This window comes from Hylaeus volcanicus, chromosome 7 (assembly GCF_026283585.1).
Source record: "Hylaeus volcanicus isolate JK05 chromosome 7, UHH_iyHylVolc1.0_haploid, whole genome shotgun sequence".
Taxonomy (NCBI): domain Eukaryota; kingdom Metazoa; phylum Arthropoda; class Insecta; order Hymenoptera; family Colletidae; genus Hylaeus; species Hylaeus volcanicus.
Window position 1 is genome coordinate 4,442,247 of NC_071982.1, and position 18,632 is coordinate 4,460,878.

Genomic DNA, 18,632 nt, shown 5'->3' on the forward strand with positions numbered 1-18,632 from the left:
CCAATCATTTCTTTTATGTAATAAAGCTTGATCGTTCTTCCTATCCGTTCTACTCGGGCTTGTTCTTGTATGACCATGTTTGACTTGGTCTTCAAGGAACTCTTTTATCTCTCATTGCATGCGTTTCATCCACTCCAATCGTTCCTTTTATGTAAATAGTAAAGCTTGATCGTGCTTTCTATCTGTATTACTCATGTTTGTTCCTGTCTGATCAGTTTCTCTATCAGTTTTCCATTAACCACTCACGACTTTACAACCATCTCTCTTTAGTCCATCATTTCTCTTAACTTTTTGAATTTCCGTAGTGGACCACTAACGAGCCCCTCGTACCTCCAAAGCTCGACTCCTCCGGCTCTTGCCGCGTTTGTACCTAAACAATCGTGCATACCGCTCGTCGAATTGATAATTTCCCAGACCTTTGTGGGTATTCCGTCTACGTCGACTGGTTTCCATGAAAATAGACGCTTACATTCATTTTGCGCGTAACTGATACGCCCAGATAGCTTTGCGAGAATATCAAACGGGTATCGATTCGACTTGGGTGGTACCTTACCGCGTAGCGGTCCGGTGAAAAACAATACTTTGATTCTGTATCACTTCCATCGATATACTCGCGTTTCTCCAGCCGCGGGCAATAAAAGTATTGAAGGAAAAGAAACGATCAATGTGTAACGAGCGCGTGTTCTCGGTGAAAAAGAAATGAAAGACAGACGAGGCCATCTCCAACGTCGGCTCCCTTCAGCGAGGGCAATTTCCATGCAAACCTTTCTATCTCGGGCGGCCGCCTTAGGCCTAATTTAATTCCGACATACGAGAACACTTTCGTGATCACCTCATTTGCATTCATTCGCGCGCTAAGGCTTGCGTCTCATTTAAATACAAAGGAGCCGAGGACACTGCGTTGATACGCGCCATACTTAACGCTTAAGATCTATCATTCCATGTTACGTTTTCATTAAGCGGACTTGTAGCGCGGGTTTACTTAGCACGATGCCCTGGTTGGAAGACAACCGAAGCCTGTACTCAAAGGCCCGATTCTAACAACATTTATGTATTTTTCTACACATAGAAACTGCGAACTTCTTCTTCTAGAACTGCGCTATAGGAGGACTTCTTAACGTTTCTCCAAGTGTAGGGTGTATATTTTTTCAGATACAGCGTTCGTTTCTTGAATGCGAACTTGGTAGCGATTCTGTTTTGTGAACCGAGGGAATCTACCGATTTTTGCATTAACGTCGTTGAACCATTTTCTTCCCGATTACAACAGCTTGTAAATATAGTATTCAAAGGGGAGCAAGTCCGCGGAGCGAGGTGCTCGAAAATTGAAACGCTTCGTTCCTGTCTAACGAACGAGATAGGGATGGGTTGCTTAGCTCTCCCAGTCGACCCCTCGCAAGCCAGTGCGCCCATTTAAACTCCATGTCTTTTTTCTCTACTCTTCTCGAAAGTGCGCCGGAGCTCACAAATCATTGTGTTAGGCACAATGAAAAGTTTCGTTGAAGTTGGCAAGATACCCCATAACTGGAGCTTGTAAGCACATGATGAAACAAATTTATGACAAAGAAATGGCGAGCTTCCCTTCTTTTTCCAAGAAATTCCTTTCTTTTCGGGGGTAGGGGACGGGCAAAACAATGTTTCCTCTCGCGTTTATTTGGCTTGAATGTTGTGCAAATATAAAAACTCGCCGGGAACATTGTCTGCGTTTGTATAATGGCTATGGCAAGAAAAGTGGACGAAAGGAGCCCTTAAATCGAGTCGGACTCGTAATTCGTTGTTTGCTTTTCCAGAAAACAAACAAAAAAATGATTCTTGCCAAGCTTGAACTCTCTATTTTCTAACGGGGTGGTAACAAACGACCGATTATTTCACTTTTGCGTTACGTTTACGTCATTTTCTCCGCAAGATTTAAGGTTAAGAACATCGTTGCGCAATGTGCATTTTAATTCCCGCGCGTTCCCCCGAATGTTTTTTCTCTTATTATCGCGGTCGAAACAATTTCAATCTCGCCATCGCGTTTTACCAGAAAATGCTCGATCAAGTGAAGGGTTGGGTCGCTCTTAAAATTACCGTATACGGATTTTTATTTTCTAACGCAATTACGGCCAGGGTAAAATACGAGTGGCTGTTTATGAGGCTGTAGAGGCGATGGTGAAAAATACGACGGAATCCCATGATCCGGTAACGTGAAATTACCCGACGTGGGAATTATGATCGTGACTAATGCCGGGCGAATAATTAATCCCGTTTTTCTTCCGTGTCGACCAAAATCACGGCATGTTTTACAATATTAGCTCGGAACTGGAACAAATGAAGCTTCGACTACGCTTTGACGCAGAAATCGTTCAACAGAATTATACTTGTGCGTTCATAAACGTAAGAAAAGCGTACGTTTCTCGAGGATATTTAAAAATATCAATAGTCAATTACAATTATCCTTATAGAATCAATACGCAGAATATAATAATGATTTTCCCACAATTTTCAAATAATAATTAGACTATATTTCCACTGCCGTATATAATGAAATCCGAATATATGATACAACCAACCATATGTATGTATATCGCATGAAAAGGACGACCACAGAACAGAAGTTCAATATTCGGCTATCACTATTGGAAACAAAATATATGAAACGAAGTAATCATTTCGAATAATACCAGAACTAATTAATGAACGTATCGATTGTTTCCTAACGAGTATAATGTTTCTCGAGTACAATCAAATTAAATATGTACTTGAAAATTTGGTTGTGTCAATCGCGTCGAACAATTTGTATACGTTACTGATCCCTTTCTCCACACTCGTCGATTTTATTTAATCCAATATTAATTCTATCGATTTTAATCGCCAGCGGGTTTCAGTCCTCTTAAACAATTTGAGTGTATTATCGATGCCTCCGTTGTACGCGCGAATTTAATTTAATTTGAATAAAGACTTTGACACATTTGAAACATTTACAAAATGTTTTAAAACAATGGTCCTGAAAATATCGTATCATTTTCCGTTTACATTCGGCAATAATTATTTTTAGCTCGCAATTCTATCAAAAAACGTATCCGATTATTTTACTACCGGGACGCGTTACTTTACTTCTTTTTCTGTTCGTTACGGTTAAATTTTCAGATTTTCCAATATCGCGTATATTTTTCGACCGCTCCCTCCTCGATATTGCGAAATCTGAAACTATTTATCACGCTCTCGCATTTATATTTCTTCCTTTTCACTCGAATCTCGTTCTTTCGGGACACCGCGATCAAAGACCATGCGATCATTTTGGAATAGTATTAAAAGCAATTTAATTTCTAACGTTCTCCAGTTTTTAGATTTCACAAAGCTTGTAGAAAAGATCTATCAATAATAAGAAATTTTATGGAAATTTCTCTTCCCACTGTGTCTCCCCTCTTGATTTTATTAAAAACTTTGCAGGTGTGTAGACACGTATCCTTTTTACTTGCAGTAACGCAAGTTTAAAAAGTGAAACTACCCTCTAAAGTTCCACCTCCTAAGCACTCTTGAAAAGTATCGGAGATATGAGCAAGTTTTCTGAATAAATTGTTCAGTTTTTTTTGTGAAACATGATATTCGTAGCACCAGTACGAAAAATGAATAAAACATGCTCAACAATAATGGATATTCATTGATAATTTTCAGTTATGAAATGGACTTCCAATAAATCGTAAAAAAAAACATTCGTAAAAAAAAATGTCGATCATATTAAATTTGCATTTCGTGTATTTAACCGTAATAAATAACATAAAACTAATATTTCAATGCATTCGCGAACCGAGTCGCCGTTAGCCGATTTGTCACAATCACGATCAGCCTCCTAAAGAAACACACAACACTCGTTGCAAGAGGTAGAGGCGAAAGCATAGAAAATATCGTCGGAAAAGACTGCGGGCCGTTCGTTCGCTCACAACTTCGAGATTTAATTACCGACGTCACCAATGTCACATTTGAAAGTATCGAATGTGTATATAGTCAATAGGCACAATACCAACGCGATCGATTTTTCAATTGCGCAGAATAAAATAAAAGCGAAGAGAAAAAGGTACAGGCGCAAAAGGTAAAAATACAATTGAATATGCGCGCTTCTTTTTCTTTGATACATCAAAGAACACAGTTTGAGAAACACGTTATAGCTGACAACAGGTACTCTTTATTGAAGTATCCATATAAAAACGCGTCGATGTAGTAATTAACACTCCGCACTGTAAGATCAGTTCAAAGGTAGCAAAACTATTATAATACTTGAGATAAAGGTCGAAAAAGTATCGTACTGTATACAAATGATATTATGATATTCCCTCTGAAAGAGGGAGGAGAGAGGGAGGAGAGAGAGAGAGAGAGAGAGAGAGAGAGAGAGAGAGAGAACAGTTACAGCGCAAAGGGTTAATAAACTCGCAATGTTGAAAAGAGTCAGGGCAAATCCCAGTTTCCGTTTCACCGATCCGTCCCATCCAGAATGCATTTCACGCTGTATTGGTAAATGGCCGCGTTGATTTTCTTCAGTCTCTCGATCTCTTCTCTCATCTCGAGCAGATTACGCAAAGACGGATCATCCGATCCAGCCGCCTCGTTCTCGACGTAACCGTCGAAGTTCAAGACATCCGCGGGATTTCGATCCCGCGAGATCACCTCGACGGAGCTCTGCTTCCCATCGGTATCGTCCGATATCCTCTGCAGGTTGGATACTTGCAAGCGCGGCTTAAGCTCGGTGACCCGGAAGTTCTCACAGTATTTCGCGAAGAACGCGGCCGTGATTGGTCCCTTGTGATCGATCGTTCGAAGAATTTGTCTGCTGGCGATGTCCCAAACGTGAACTTCCCCGCTGGTGGAGCCAGTGAGCAGGTAACGAGAGTCTATCGATATCGATATCGCCACGATCGTCGATTTATTCCCCTGGAAGATCACGCCTTCGGAATTGTTCTTCCCGACCTGCACGTGATGCTCGATACCGCGTGGCGGTTCGTGAAGGTTGAATCGATAGACGCTCCCGTCGGTACAGCCGACGAACAAGTCGCTTTCGCGCGCGTTCATGCGAACCGCCGTAAGGGGCACGTCGAACACTAGGGTGAGCAACAGTAGCCCGCTGTTCGGCTCGTAAATATTGCACGTTCTATCGAGTGAAACGGAACATAACCTGCCTCGAGCGTGGCCGAATTGTAGATCCTTGACTGGTAGGGAATGATGAGAAAATCCGTGAAGAGGGGCGGCTCTTTCGTCGTTGAGAACGCGGTACAAGCTCCACACGAACACCAGACCGTCCTCGGCCCCACTGGCGAAGCTCGAGCCGTCTTTGCTGAACGATAGACAGTTCACGGTTTGATAGTGCTGCGATAAATTGGCCAGCAGTCGACCGTTGCAAACTTGCCAGATAAACAGTCTCTCGGAGATTGCTGCTACCATGTAAGCGCCGCTCGGGTTGCACGCCAATGCTGTTACCTTTCCAGGCGTTGTTAATCTTAGGTTAGGCACGGGACTTGGGTTGTTCAAGGGCCAAACGTATATTCGAGGCTTCGTGATATCAGCTCCTATCATGTAACTGTCGCTGAGGAGTTGAAGAGTTCCGTGCGTCAGGGCGCCCGCGTTCTTGTAGGTCGATAACGATGAACCGGTTCGAGGATCCCACACGGAGGCACTCCAGTGCTCTCCGGTGCTGTCGCTGGTTATTATCACTTCCTTTGTGTCGGCGATTCGCGACATTCTTATTTTCTTTAGTATACTTAGAAATACTTAACTGTTCACATGGTTCACGTCCGCTTATTTTTACTTAAACTAACACTACCGTCGATCTCAATTTGAAATTTACGCACGTGTGTTACTGGAGGTTAGATTTTGACGGATACTTACTGCGCGTGCGCGTCAGGGAAGTATCTCAATCGAGTGGAAACGGGTATCGTTGACTCCTTGATTTTGAAAAAGTTTATTTGGAGATAAGGACCTGAAACAGACATGTAGTTTTATATAACGCAAACTGTAAATTTTATCTCGCAGAAATTGCTAAATCTACTACGAACTATCGGTATTCAAATATTAGGCACTTCGCTATTTTTAGCTGGGCATGCGTGTAGAATGCAACCTAGCATCACCGTCTAGATTAGGTTTGTTCCATAGAGTGTAGCGATCATAGAACTACCTCTAAATGCACGTTTTTGGAGTCCTCGAATCAGACATGGACAAAATTTTAAAGTAACAAATGGCAAAAATTAATTAAATACTTCATTTCCTCTAAATAATCACAACAGATCGATACTCACATTGAACAAATATCATGAATGCAATACTGCAAATATCATGAATGCAATACTGGAAATAAAATTCAAATAAAACTCTGCCATAAACATCGATCAAATAGGTAAAATAAACTTGCACTTGTCTTTTATTCTTGTAACACACATTAGTCAAAGGCAATGATTAAGCGTATAATAATGTTAATTATGCAACAACACACTATTGTATGCAACTGTTGTATTTACATAAATGCTGCACGATGATTGGACGTGATCGTCACTGTATAGTGTTCGTGTGGCTTTTATTATTGTAAACAAAATAAAGCATCGTTAATTATAACTGTTCATTAATTTTTTATCTGTTCTAAATTTTAGTACTTAACACACTCTGTGTTATTAAATTAACGAATAACGTTGGTTAGTTGATTTGCGTTTCAAAACACGGATCTAGGAAGCTCGAATCGTTCGACCTTGATCGTGATCGCATGACATAATCCTAATTTGTGGTAACAAGTAGCGGTTTCGTATCTTCCTGTGTTGGTTTGGTTATGTTATGTTAAGCCCAGAAATATCCGATCCGATTTGCTGATATAACCGACAAGTGCTAGATCACGTAAATAAACTAGTCTCAATTTTCTCATGGGCTTTATCGACGATGAATTGCAAGAAGTATCAAAACTCTGTAAAAATGTCGTCGACGGTAGCCGTCTCGTTTCCTGTGTGCGCACAATGGTGCGAGTGGAAATAACGTATGTTTGTTTCTAACACCTACGTGAAGTGAAAATAATCTGTGGAATTATAAACATTCTTAAATCCATAGGAAAACAACGTTCAAAACGATTGTTGCGTGCATTCAGTTTCCAGAGGACTATCCACGTACGCCACTGTTAATAGAATTGAAAAGTAAAACTCTGTCCGCAAAGTTATTGGATGGCCTAACAGAAGTTTGCGAGAAGGAATGCAAGAAACTCTTAGGCAAGGCACAGGTATAAATACTTTAATCTTTTAGAAGTAATGAATTTGCTACATAAACTAACACTATACGAATTTTGTTGTTACAGATTCTTCCAATATTAAAATTAATCCGTAACTTCATTGATGAGAATCCTTTGATATGCTGTTATGATGAAATTTCTGCCTTAAAGAAGATTCTAGAAAATGACGACGAATTGAAATTGAAACAGAAATATTCTAGTATCGGCCTAAAGATTCAGCAGGGATTGTATTACTTCAAAGCCAAAATTGAAGTACCAGATGACTACCCAAATGCTTGCGTAAAGTATGTGTAACCAATGAGTAACTTTTATATATATGAAAGATTACTGAATTTAAACTTTTATTATAATTATTCTAGATTAGAAGATGCAGACTCCAATTTCCCTCCATTATTTACACGCTACTTTTTGGGACAAGGAAGAGAGTTCGCTAGACAGTGCGTAGAGGCACCATTGAAAAAGCAATTACAGAAAACCCCTTTCACGCCATCGCCGTCCTTAAATACAGTTACTTCCTTTCTTATAAGGTACTAGAATTTATCACTATTCTTTTTTTTATTAAATGCTACTCCTATTTTTAATTCGAATTTTTTTCATCTAGAGCTGTAAAGACTTTACCACAAGAACATTGTCAGTTATGCAGAGAATTATGTCTACCAGAGAATCCAGAAAAAGCAGAGAACAACGAAAATGCAGATATGCACGTAGAAAGACTTTATTGTGGGCATTTATTTCATTTGCAATGTCTTGTGACATTCATGAAGACTCCTCCATTCCATGGTACGGAAATAATTTTTCGAAATATTATTGGAATTAACTAATTTTCAAAATAATTTCGCACTATGATTCTATTTTAACATTATTACATGAAATGATTTTGTTCTATAGGGGGTAAAAAGTGTCCTACATGTGGAAAACGTATCTACCATGACAAGTGGGGACTAAGTGACAAACTTGCAGAGGATCGCTGGGCACACCATCAAGCACGAGCGAGAGAGTTAGCAGAAGTAGCTGATTTCTTCAATTGAAATGTATACTTCATTCGAGTTGTATATTGAAAACCTGCAATGTTCTTGCGGTAAATGTAACAACAAGTCTCAGCTAACGTATTGCCACGAAAAGATAAACGAGGTGATATTACAATATTAAACTTTTAAGAAATTATTTGTAATTAAACGTGTTGTAAGTAATATTCAAGAATGAATATTTATAGGTCAGTTAAAGAGAAGGTATTTTTAATACCGTAAAGTATACTATAATACACTGAAGTTTATATTTATATTGCACTTTATAACAGATCGCTTGACATGGTGCTAATAATATCAAGCAGTTGCTAATTGTCAGTCATTTCATTTATATTATATCATAAAAGTTCGCAATATATCGATTTATCCAACTTGACAAATTTATTAACCAAATAAGTTTTCCAAGTGTCGTGCAATTAATGATAATACAAAAGAAACATAGATTATGTGGTAAGTTTTGTATCTTGTATCTGAATTTGTATCTGAAACTACTTTTACAATTGATTTTGTATTATGCCAATGGCAAATGTGAAATAGAAATCTGTGTTCCATTAAAGTGTTTAGGAAAATTAATCAAGATGTTCGTAATTAACGTATATTGAAAAACTTTACCGTTTGTTGGCTGAATGCTTGCATATTCTATGTAGGATGCACGTTTTAGTGTTCTTCGGTACTTGTTAATCACTTGTTATAAATAATCAACCCACGCTGTCGCTGCACAAGACGAACTTCGAATGCCAAGCACATTCTCGATGTGAAAAAAGCGCGGTATATTCGAACACTGACTCAAGCGCCACTCGCGGTACACAAGAGTCAGTCGATAATATCGATATCACTAAATACAAACTTTTAATGTTCTATAATTAATATTAACTTTGGAAACTGGTTACTTTTAACCGTACAGTTTCAAAATAATTAATTTTTACGAATTAAATGAAGTGTTATACGGAACTTTTAATCGTGTGTGTGCGATTCTCGATACATGTGATCGAAATTGTGTGTCAAGTAAAATAACATTATTAATTAAAATATAAACAAATGTACAGTGTTTTTTGCATTTATTTATATTTTATTAAAGAAATACGTTGAAATTACGTGTATTAATTGATGAATATTGATTCTGCGATTATTTTACGACGACACAATTTTATCGTCAAATCGATAATCGAAAAAGAATCGATGCGTGGCAACGACGCAAGGAAGACAGTCGAGGTAAGAACGCTTGATGTTTATGGTGTGTATTAGTGACTGTGTGCTGTGAAATATTGATCCTTGGTACCGACTACAACGATCCTCCATTTATCTTGCCCTCGTACTGGCTTACGTTGCGCAGTTTCTGTGGATATATTTCCATTTGTTCGTCGGTTCGTCTTTCGGTAACGCTGATATTCTTTCCACCCCACAAAGAACGATGCTTCGCGTCATTAGGTGGAGCCACCGGAAAGGTAAACAAAACTTTTATTTACGAACTGGCAACGATAACCCAATTTCAGGAGCAGTTGTTTGTTTCGAACAATCATTCATCATGCACGTGGCATACGATGTACGTGGCACGATATATCAAAGCTAGAATACAGAGTGTCCCAAAAATGTTGCAACACTTTGAAAGGGGTGGTTCGGGAGATGATTTGAAACAACTTTTTCCTTAGCGAAAATGTTGAGGAGATATTAATAGAAAACCCCGACCAATCAGAGCGCGTGTGTACCGTTGGAGCGGCCGTGGTAGCGAAGGCTACGCGCTAAGCGGCCGCGTCAATGTCCTTCGATGCACGTCGAGTCACTTGTTCGCGTACGAGCGCGGCCGCTTAGCGCGAAGCCTTCGCTACCACGGCCGCTCCAACGGTATACGCGCGCTCTGATTGGTCGGCGTTTTCTGTTAATATCTCCTCAACGAAGCCTCGGACGACATTTTCGCTAAGGAAAAAGTTATTTCAAATCACCTCCCGAACCACCCCTTTCGAGGTATTACAACATTTTTGGGACACTCTGTATACCGAAATCGATTTCTTCCTACGAATCAATTTTCTCGCGAATCGAAGGTATCTATAGAACTATAAATTCAGCGACGCATGGGTGTTAGAAAACATTAGGGAGTGGTTTGATTTTAAAAGTTGTTCTCCGTGGATTTTAACGACGATGTGATGTTGAAATCTACGAATACTTGATTTCATTTCTGGCACGTGTAGTATCGACTCGGTAACAGAAACGTCGACGTTATCGACCGTCTTGCGCGACTTTTCCTTGGGTTATTTGGGAAAAATAGTTTCGCGTTGAGAACGCAGCTCTGACAGGGGCCAAAGAATTGGTAAACGATATTGATCTAACAATTTCGTTGGCGGTAATGAGTGCACGCGAGAGATATCTAACTTGATTAACTGTGCTATATAATTACTTTAACACGATTGGTAAGGTTTTTCGCGTAGATGCACGTACATGGTTCTGGCAGACAGCCTGTCAGACTAATTCCCAGTTATCGATTCCACGCATACGTGGAAACGCACCGTTGTGTTGCATTCGTAGGGTGGGTGAACTGTGTATTTCTTACACACCAGTTCACCAAAATATGTTACAGGGAACAGACGACTCTAATCGAAATTCTTTGTCTTTCTCGTTTTAGAAACACCGTGAAAATTACTCAACGCGGGTAGTATTAATTTTGTTTACAATTACTACGAAAGGGGTCACTCGATATTAAAATACATGTTGAGTAGTGAATAGGTTAGATTAAGGCACGTGCAGTTAATAATTGTGTAAGTATGGAATACATATATTTATAAATAAACTGCGGATTTTTCGGATATCGGAAACTAATTGTTCACTTTATTTTCAACAGAATAATTCATCCAACAATAGAAGCTATTTCGTTAAAAGTAAACAAAAAATCATTTTGCTATCGCAATCTTAGAATGGTGTGATGCGATAGTATATCGAAGTTAATGCACAAAAATAATTTTCTCTCATATTTTAAAAAATATGGGACATAAAGTGCTCAACTTATTGGCCTGGTTCGAGCTGATCTTTGGGTAGGATTAAATGTCGAGGAAAAAAAAGAAACAGTCGTCCCGAATAACGGTGCCGCGGTCACCGCCATTGCGATCACCAGTTAGGCGGCCAAATTTTGGAGATCGTCCTTGTGATCTAGCCCCCGGCTATGCGCGTACCAGGGTCGTATTATACACACGATACACCTATAATTGCACGTAGGATAGCTTCGTCGTAACGCTTCGTGGATCGATAGCTGGGAAATGGCCGGAAGCCAAGTCCGGCGACGTCGTTTCGAGTTTTGCCGTTGTCACCGTATGGGACCTAACCCCTTTCTTGAATGTCCCACTTGTATCGGCCACCCCCCCCCCCCCCCCCACCTCTTGCCCGTCCAACCCACAGGGACGCGGTGTCCCCTCTTTTCGACTTTCGTTTCGTTCTTGGAGCAAGATTCACGCCTTTTTTTCTTCTTCCTTCGCATCGTCCTTTCGGGATGAACGAAGGGCCTGGCGTTGAAAATGCTCTTGAAGCTTGCCTTTAAGGAACAAGGTTAATTCTCCGTTCTCTAAACTAATATCCTCGTCAGAATTTTTGTAAGGTTTCTTGGTCATCCGTTGCACTTTAAAACGAATTGAATGTTTTGGGTAGTTTTATATCTATTCCTCGCGTTTTTTTTCTATTTTATTTCCCCCGTATTCAATGTACTCCTTACTATCACTCGCTTGATACTATTAGGGGGACCAGAAAATAATGTCGTTCCTTTTACATTAAATTCAAACAAATACACTTATAACAAGTTTTTATTTTCAATCAATTATGTAATCGCCCTCGTTACCAACAACCTTTTGGTATCTGGTGTGCAAATTTTCAATACCTGATCGATTAAAATTGGTATACAATGAGAAGATAAATGATAAACAAGTATTGACATTCGCAAAAACGACATTACGTTCTGGTCCTCCTAATACGTATTTCTTTATTGTGGATAGCTACTTATTTCTTTCTAGCATCAAAAGAGCCCGTTTCGAGGAATGATACAGCTTGTTATTAATTATGGGCGGTGTAACGTGTAACTCGCGAGTTGCGAGTTTTTTCACCTGCCCCCTCGAGAGCCCATTGTTCGTCTTCCTTTATACGTTCAATCATTGATGCTCGGGAATCGTGATCCGGGTTGCGCAATAGACGCAACGCAGGGTGCCATTTGTCCCAGCTTCTTTAAATCCTCAAGGGCGGCTTCGGAAAACACCCCCCGGTGAAACGGCGATATCGAAATATGATGGCGTGTTTAACCAGCGGGGTGCATTGGAGAATAATACACGCATTGTTTCTTTTTCCCGTCGCGAAGAGATTGGATTCTCTATCATCCCGAAAGTTTCACTGATTATATTAGTTAACTGTTTTCATCCCCCGCATTCCACATCGTGAACAAATCGCTCGGAAATTGTTTTGGAAATATCGTTTCAGGGATGAAATTCCATCATAAACGGAATACCTATCGAACTCCGTTAATTGCAACGCGATCCCGATCGAAAGAATAATATTTTTTTCCAATTTTCAGTCGAAACATCAGCGCTGGATGCGAATTTGAAATAATAATGCAAGACCGAAATGTGTCGGCAGAGGTACCGTAGCTAAGGGCGAAACATCAAAGGTGTCCAAGGATTCGCCGACCGTTCTGTTTCGCTGAAAGTACGCGTAACATTCTAAAGAATTCCCCCCCGCTTTGTAGGGTGGATTCCTTATCCTGGAGGATCTGAAAGGCGACGGCTGGCTGGCCGAGGTAAAGAAAGGTGGATCGTGGCGCGTGCCACGCGAAGGGTGACCACACGGAGGATCCTTTATTTTGTGGAAGATCGTCCGCATGACACGAGCGTCCACGTATTCCTTTCACCCAGGAACAATGGGGGTCGTGTCCGAAGGACGTATCACCTCACAGCCAAGGGTAACGGGCAACGTAAATGATCCATGAACGCAGCTGCGTGTGTCTTTCCACGAACTCTCTTCCTTTAATGTGCAAATCGCCTCTTCGACCAAGCTACGTTCTATCACTCTTCAACTATCACCAACCTCTCAACTGCAGGAGTTTATCCTTGAAGCACTACTCCACCTTCTTCTGACTTCTGAAGTAGTTCGATTCCTCAGTTCCGAGGTACCAGAGGAGTTCATCTAGTTCATCCTCTCATTTCTTCGTGTACTTTTGTAGTTCGGTTCCTTACTTCTGAAGTGCTAGTGAAGTCTATCGCTGTATCTAGCCTTCCGCTTCTGAACTCCCGTAGCTCACCTCTGAAGTACCCGCTGGATAATCCACCTCATTGAACTACCACTGTACTTGACTTCCCGACTTCTATGCTATTATTGCAGTCTTCGCTTCTGTTATGTCACTGCAGATGTCCTCTCCGTTTCCGAACTTCTACCGTAGTTCACCTACTTCTGAAGTACTACTGCAATCTACCTCTTGTCACCCGAGGTTTCGATACGATCCAAATTGGAGATTATTGGAAAATTGTATTGTTCGTTTGCAAAGAGGCCTTTCAAGAAGAGGCAAGAGACTATCATTGGTGATAGTTGGGGGACCTACACTTCCAAGTTTAATCACTAATATACATTCCCAGACCTCTCCCACCTAAAGTACTATCGATTGCTTGTAGGAGAAGATGCCAGAATATCAGGACCATCCACGGTCCAAGCTAAGGCGACAACAAAAGGAGAAAGGAGGTACGCAGGAGGGCCATAGGCGACTCGCGTGTACCAGCAAGTCACAACCATCCAGCGAAGGCATTACTCATAGCGCAACTGAAGTTTATGGCTTTACATAGCGCACCCCAATTATTGTGAAGTCCTAGGCTTCCAGGAATAAGAAATACAGTATTTGGTTGCATCAGACACCGCTAACCGTTGGCTACAGTTGGGGACCTACACCCCAAAGTCTACATCCCTAACCACCACCACCACACGGAATTCCCAGATCTCTCCCACCCAAAACACTATCGATTACTCGTACCAGAAGATGCCAGCGTACGCGGGGGACCGTCAATAGCCCAAATGCGCGAATGTTGCGATTCCACGGTGAAAGGCGGCAAAAGGTGGAGAAAGGAGGCATATAGAGGAGGGCCTGGGCGGCTCGCGGGGTCCCGCAACAACAAGTTGCAACCACCTGGCGAGGGTAACGCCGGCCACCCAGTGGCCTCCAGGTGCTCTCGAAACCCCCTGTCTCGTCCCGCATACCTCCTGGTAACGTAAACGTCACGGCTACCCAGGAAAGACAGGCGACTGGCCTGGCCGATCTCGAGGAGACTCGGCCAGCATCTCTCTCCCTCTGCGGAGGGCAACGGTATCGTTCTGGAACACGCGCGAATCAACGTTCCAAAATCGATACGTACATCTGCCGCAACGTAGAGTCTATTGACTCCATTCGCCGCTGCTCCCAGCATCTCCAAGGCGACTCAGGAAGGAACGCGTCGCGTCCCGCTTTCACGTTTCCACGAAATTTGTTAGGAGTGGCTCTTCCGTCGTGCGACCGCCGCGACGACCCGTCTTATCGGTCCCATAAGGTTTTACGGATCAGTGGAACGATTTCCATGCCATTACGCGACATTCGTTCGAACGGATAGGTCGCCTCGCGGGGCACTGACTCCTCGGTCTTCCGTCTTTCCGTTCCACAATGGGATTTTCGGCGTTTGTTCTCGAGATGGAGCGACGAGGTCTGCGAGTCGGACCTCGGAGTTAACGAGTGCAAGGGCTGGAAGGAGAGGAATTTTAAATTAGCTTTTGGGGACGATGGTGGGAGGTCCAATTTATCGGGAATTTTATTTTTCCGGCTGGTATTAGCGGAGGGTACCGTTGGTCAAAGTTTGACCCTTTTGGTTCTTTACCTTTTCTGGTGTTTCGAAGTAATCAGAGTTCAACATTGCATCGAAGGAAATGTTCGCGACATTTTTTAAAATTGTAGTAATAATTTGTGGACGTTTTTCAATCGCGTCATATTTTCCAACGAGGAGTTTTTCTTCGATTTGAGTCGGAGTATACTTTCGCGAAGTTTTGCGAAATAGTTATGCAAAGAAACTATTTACATGCACTTAGAAATGCGTGCCAACGGGGAGATGAGCAAAAAGGTGCAGTAAATTTTTATGGGCTGCGGTCAGCCTTACAGCACGAATAATAGCGTTCCGCAGTAATAATGCTTTCAAAAGTATATCTAGCAAATATAAAGTGTTTGTGGGCGTACCTACCAACCGAACCACAAATCAATATGGATTTGTGAAATTTCGATATTCCTTCGACTCGACGCGATAAGTTCTATTTTGAATTTATTTTTCCATCATTCTAATCGTAAATACCGATTCACACCATTTTGGTACGATATTTTAATCGGGAGTGTAATTCATAGGTAACGAAGAAATTCAACCCTTTTTAGGCACCACCAGTTCCATGATAATTTCTCTATCGATGCACGCTATTAGTTTCCGCAATCGATCCGTGTCACTCGACACCGTCGTTCATGGGACACCATTCATGCACTGGACTGTAAAAAGAGAATACGTATCCGTTCATCGACGAAGGTAAACGTACGCTCGGGTATACGCGTTGGAACAGACAGGTGCGGATCCGAGGGCTGGGATTATTCCACGAATAATTTTCGAGTAATAAAACTTCCTATATCTGCGCCAACTCGTTTAATTAAATAAATTCGTATTCGAGTACCTATTGAAACAACAATTAACGGTAACATTACTCTTCGATCGTATTCGATAATTCCCGAAGCGACTAAAAATGGCGAGGTTAATATTTAAACCGATAGTACACCCCCTCCAGGTTGGGTAACAGCCGGGAAAGTAAAAATTGGAGAAGAATTCCCAAGCCCTAGTAGATAGGGTAGAACGTCAAGGGATAGAGAGAGAGAAAGAGAGAGAGAGAGAGGGGCGAAGCGAGAGAAAGAGGGTAGGCGGTGTTCGTTGATGGCACAGGTCGCGGGGGTGGTTTCGAGACGTCGCGTTGCGGGGCATCGATTTCGGGCCAGGCCGATGGCATCGGCGGGGTATCGAGGGGGTGTCCCGACGTCGTGGCGAGAGCGCGTCGCGGCGCTGCTGCTGCCACTGGCGGCAAGTCGTTTCTCGAAAGCGTTCGCTTAACTGGCAGAGCCGCTATTGCCTCTGTTCGCAGCACGTCCTCTCCTCGAAGAGAAGATTCGCCAACGAAACCCGCCTGCGCGAGTCCGGGACGTGCTGTACGAACGCGCGACGGAGGTAGCCGAACTGCACCACTGCTAATCCAGCGGTCGCGACGAGGATACCACCACTTCGGGGTCTCGTTAGAGCTGGGGCCTCCGACTGCTTTTGCCACCGCTAGCCGACTGGCTGCCGTGGCACGGCGCCGTCCGCGAACGCGCGTATATTCGTACCTAGAGTCAGTCAGTCTACGTCGAAGTGTCCACGGCGACGGATCAGCCGACGAGGTCTCGCGCGACGGTTTCGTAACTTCGGGGGTTAAGAATATAAAAGCCAAGGGAAGGGACGACGTGACGGGCGAACCAGAAGAGAGCGCACAGCCGTGGATCGGTCGCAAGGATCAGACTCGTCGAGGATCGTCGTTACGTCTGGAGGGCGTGCGGCACGAATGCTCGGTGCAGGCGGATGCGCCGGTGCACCAGCTGCAGCTGCCACTGCCGCTACTACCGCCACTGCTACCAGCACAGTGCTGCTACCGCTGCTGCCGCCACCGCTGGTGCTGCTGCCGCTGGCAGAGCCTCGCAGAGGTGTCCACCTCGTGGCAGTCGACACTTCCTACCGGACGGTGGTAGTGTCCAGGCGCGCTGGACACACGAACCGCAGCCGGTCGCTGCTGCTGCTGCCGTTGTTCATCGAGCGTTAGGATTAAGAGAGGCACGAGCCGTGGAAGGAAGAAACGCAGAAAGAAGAAGGTGGTCGGTGACGCGGTGGTGACGGGATTTTTTTTTTTTTGTTGGTGGTTGTTCCTCGCGGGGAAAATTCAAGGACGGTGGAAAAAAAGGGGCTAGGGAAGGAAAGAGTGCGACGAACCCTTCCTCCCTTTCACGCGGCACACACTCTCGCACGTATACTGACGCGCGCGACGTGTCGCCGGTAATATAGCGTGCGCGCTTTCGTTTAGAGGGTTTCCTTCCCTCCGACGTCGACGCGCCGTAGGAGTGCCGGAATACACGCGGTGGCTCCTCTTCAAAAGTCGACTTTTCGTCGAGGGTGAATTTCGTCTGCTTTCCCTGCTACGCACACCGATCCTCGACGGGGCAGGGAAAACTCTGCCGCACCGGGGGACAGGATTACAGTTTTCTAGGGTCGTCGTCCTGGGGCCTACCTTCGTGAACGGTGTCTGGCTCCGGACGCCCTGTTTTTTTCCGCGGTTTCTTCTTTTCTTTTTTTTTTTCTTTTCACTCGGTTGGGAAAAGAACGAAGATGAAGACCTGTCCCGGAGAACAGTAGAGCCGATAACGCGCTCGCGTGCTGCTGAACCATAAACAATTCAGTGCGACGTGACAAGGCAACGTTTCGCGTCCAGGTGAACACGGTCGAATCCCGCGGTCGGGAATTGATCCCGGTTACCGTCGATAGACGCGAACACCGAAGCCAGTGTCGGGGTCTAACCATCCCCGCAGACGGTTCGATCGTCGGACGAAGGAAGAGAGGCATCGAGGCAAAACGGAGAAGTGATTCGTCGGGGTTGTGCTGGTGGTATCGGTAGATCTCGACGGCAGCTCGTGGTGATGCCTCGCAGCAGCGGCACGTCTAGATCGCTGGGTGTCGTAGGTAAGGACGCCGCAGGTGCAGTCCCGGTTGCGTACCAGGGTGTTGCGAGAAGGATACGCTGACGAGTGCAGCCCCCGGTGGCACGGCAGTCGTCGCTCCTGCAGGCCATGTATTACGGTCCGGCAATCGACCGTACCGGCAGCAGCTGCAGTGCCAGCGACCTTCAGCAGCCGCGATCACCACGTCGACGCGGCGCCACGACGACCGGCGTCCCCGAGGACGCCGACGCCGAGGAGGAACTCCTGTTCCCGCGACAGGAACCGGCATACGTCGTCCTCGACGTTCAACCAAGGCGGCCCGCGGATGTCTGCTGCAGCACCTCATGTCACGCGGGTCAAAGGCCAGGCAGAAGACGAGCCGGCGGAAATGCGGTTAGGATATTCCTGCTCGCCACTGCCGCTGCCTTCCTCGCACTCGCCGTCTCTCCTGGTAAGTCCTTACGTACACCTCGATGACCCGAGTTCTTTAATTGTCACAAGGCTACGGTCCTTTGATTGCCTGGGGCTCTATGCCCGTAGTCATACAGCTGAGTGGAAAGGCTTGAATCCTTGAATTGTCAAGGAAACTTTAGGTCTGAACCTTTTAATTGTTACGAGAATCGGTTAATCAAACTGT

The 18,632-nt window shown here is 43.8% G+C and overlaps 3 protein-coding genes and 1 long non-coding RNA gene across 9 annotated transcripts in view; 3 read left to right on the forward strand and 1 right to left on the reverse strand.

Moving 5' to 3' along the window:
• Positions 1 to 18,632, reverse strand: part of LOC128880105 (WD repeat-containing protein 18) — a 51,422-nt gene that overhangs the window by 30,096 nt on the left and 2,694 nt on the right. The window contains exons 1-2 of one of the 3 annotated variants that reach the window (XM_054129817.1): positions 8,869 to 9,339; positions 4,343 to 5,947 (exon numbers count right to left, since the gene is read on the reverse strand). In XM_054129817.1, the coding sequence (XP_053985792.1) occupies positions 4,447 to 5,709 (1,263 nt within the window). In that variant the 5' untranslated portion in view covers positions 5,710 to 5,947; positions 8,869 to 9,339 and the 3' untranslated portion in view covers positions 4,343 to 4,446. Of the gene's footprint in view, positions 1 to 4,342; positions 5,948 to 8,868; positions 9,340 to 18,632 lie in introns of those variants that run through there. The other 2 variants (XR_008457753.1, XM_054129816.1) reach the window with 2 other exon arrangements.
• LOC128880110 (uncharacterized) lies at positions 6,386 to 8,876 on the forward strand. Its single transcript, XM_054129825.1, has 6 exons — positions 6,386 to 6,985; positions 7,057 to 7,222; positions 7,298 to 7,515; positions 7,591 to 7,758; positions 7,833 to 8,011; positions 8,120 to 8,876. The coding sequence occupies exons 1-6, from the start codon at positions 6,876 to 6,878 to the stop codon at positions 8,257 to 8,259; spliced, it is 981 nt and encodes a 326-aa protein (XP_053985800.1). The 5' UTR covers positions 6,386 to 6,875; the 3' UTR covers positions 8,260 to 8,876.
• LOC128880123 (uncharacterized) lies at positions 9,475 to 14,116 on the forward strand. 3 transcript variants are annotated; one of them, XR_008457758.1, is made up of 4 exons: positions 9,475 to 9,701; positions 12,797 to 12,889; positions 12,968 to 13,180; positions 13,887 to 14,116. It is a non-coding gene; the product is annotated as an uncharacterized LOC128880123 (long non-coding RNA). The 3 variants fall into 3 exon arrangements; XR_008457757.1 differs by lacking the exon at positions 9,475 to 9,701 and adding an exon at positions 10,305 to 11,006; XR_008457756.1 differs by lacking the exon at positions 12,797 to 12,889.
• LOC128880097 (protein kinase C-binding protein NELL1-like) overlaps positions 15,850 to 18,632 on the forward strand; it is a 79,236-nt gene continuing 76,453 nt past the window's right edge. For both annotated transcript variants that reach the window (XM_054129802.1, XM_054129803.1), the window contains exon 1: positions 15,850 to 18,446. In XM_054129802.1, coding sequence (XP_053985777.1) covers positions 18,125 to 18,446 — 322 coding nt within the window. In that variant the 5' untranslated portion in view covers positions 15,850 to 18,124. The remainder of the gene's footprint in view (positions 18,447 to 18,632) is intronic.

Bases quoted from the DNA above. Each gene is read 5' to 3' on its own strand.
- LOC128880110 (XM_054129825.1), top strand. From the start codon at position 6,876: ATGGGCTTTATCGACGATGAATTGCAAGAAGTATCAAAACTCTGTAAA. The intron at 7,759-7,832 runs GTACTAGAATTT...TTTTTCATCTAG, and splicing joins GTTACTTCCTTTCTTATAAG to AGCTGTAAAGACTTTACCAC. The intron at 8,012-8,119 runs GTACGGAAATAA...TTTGTTCTATAG, and splicing joins GAAGACTCCTCCATTCCATG to GGGGTAAAAAGTGTCCTACA.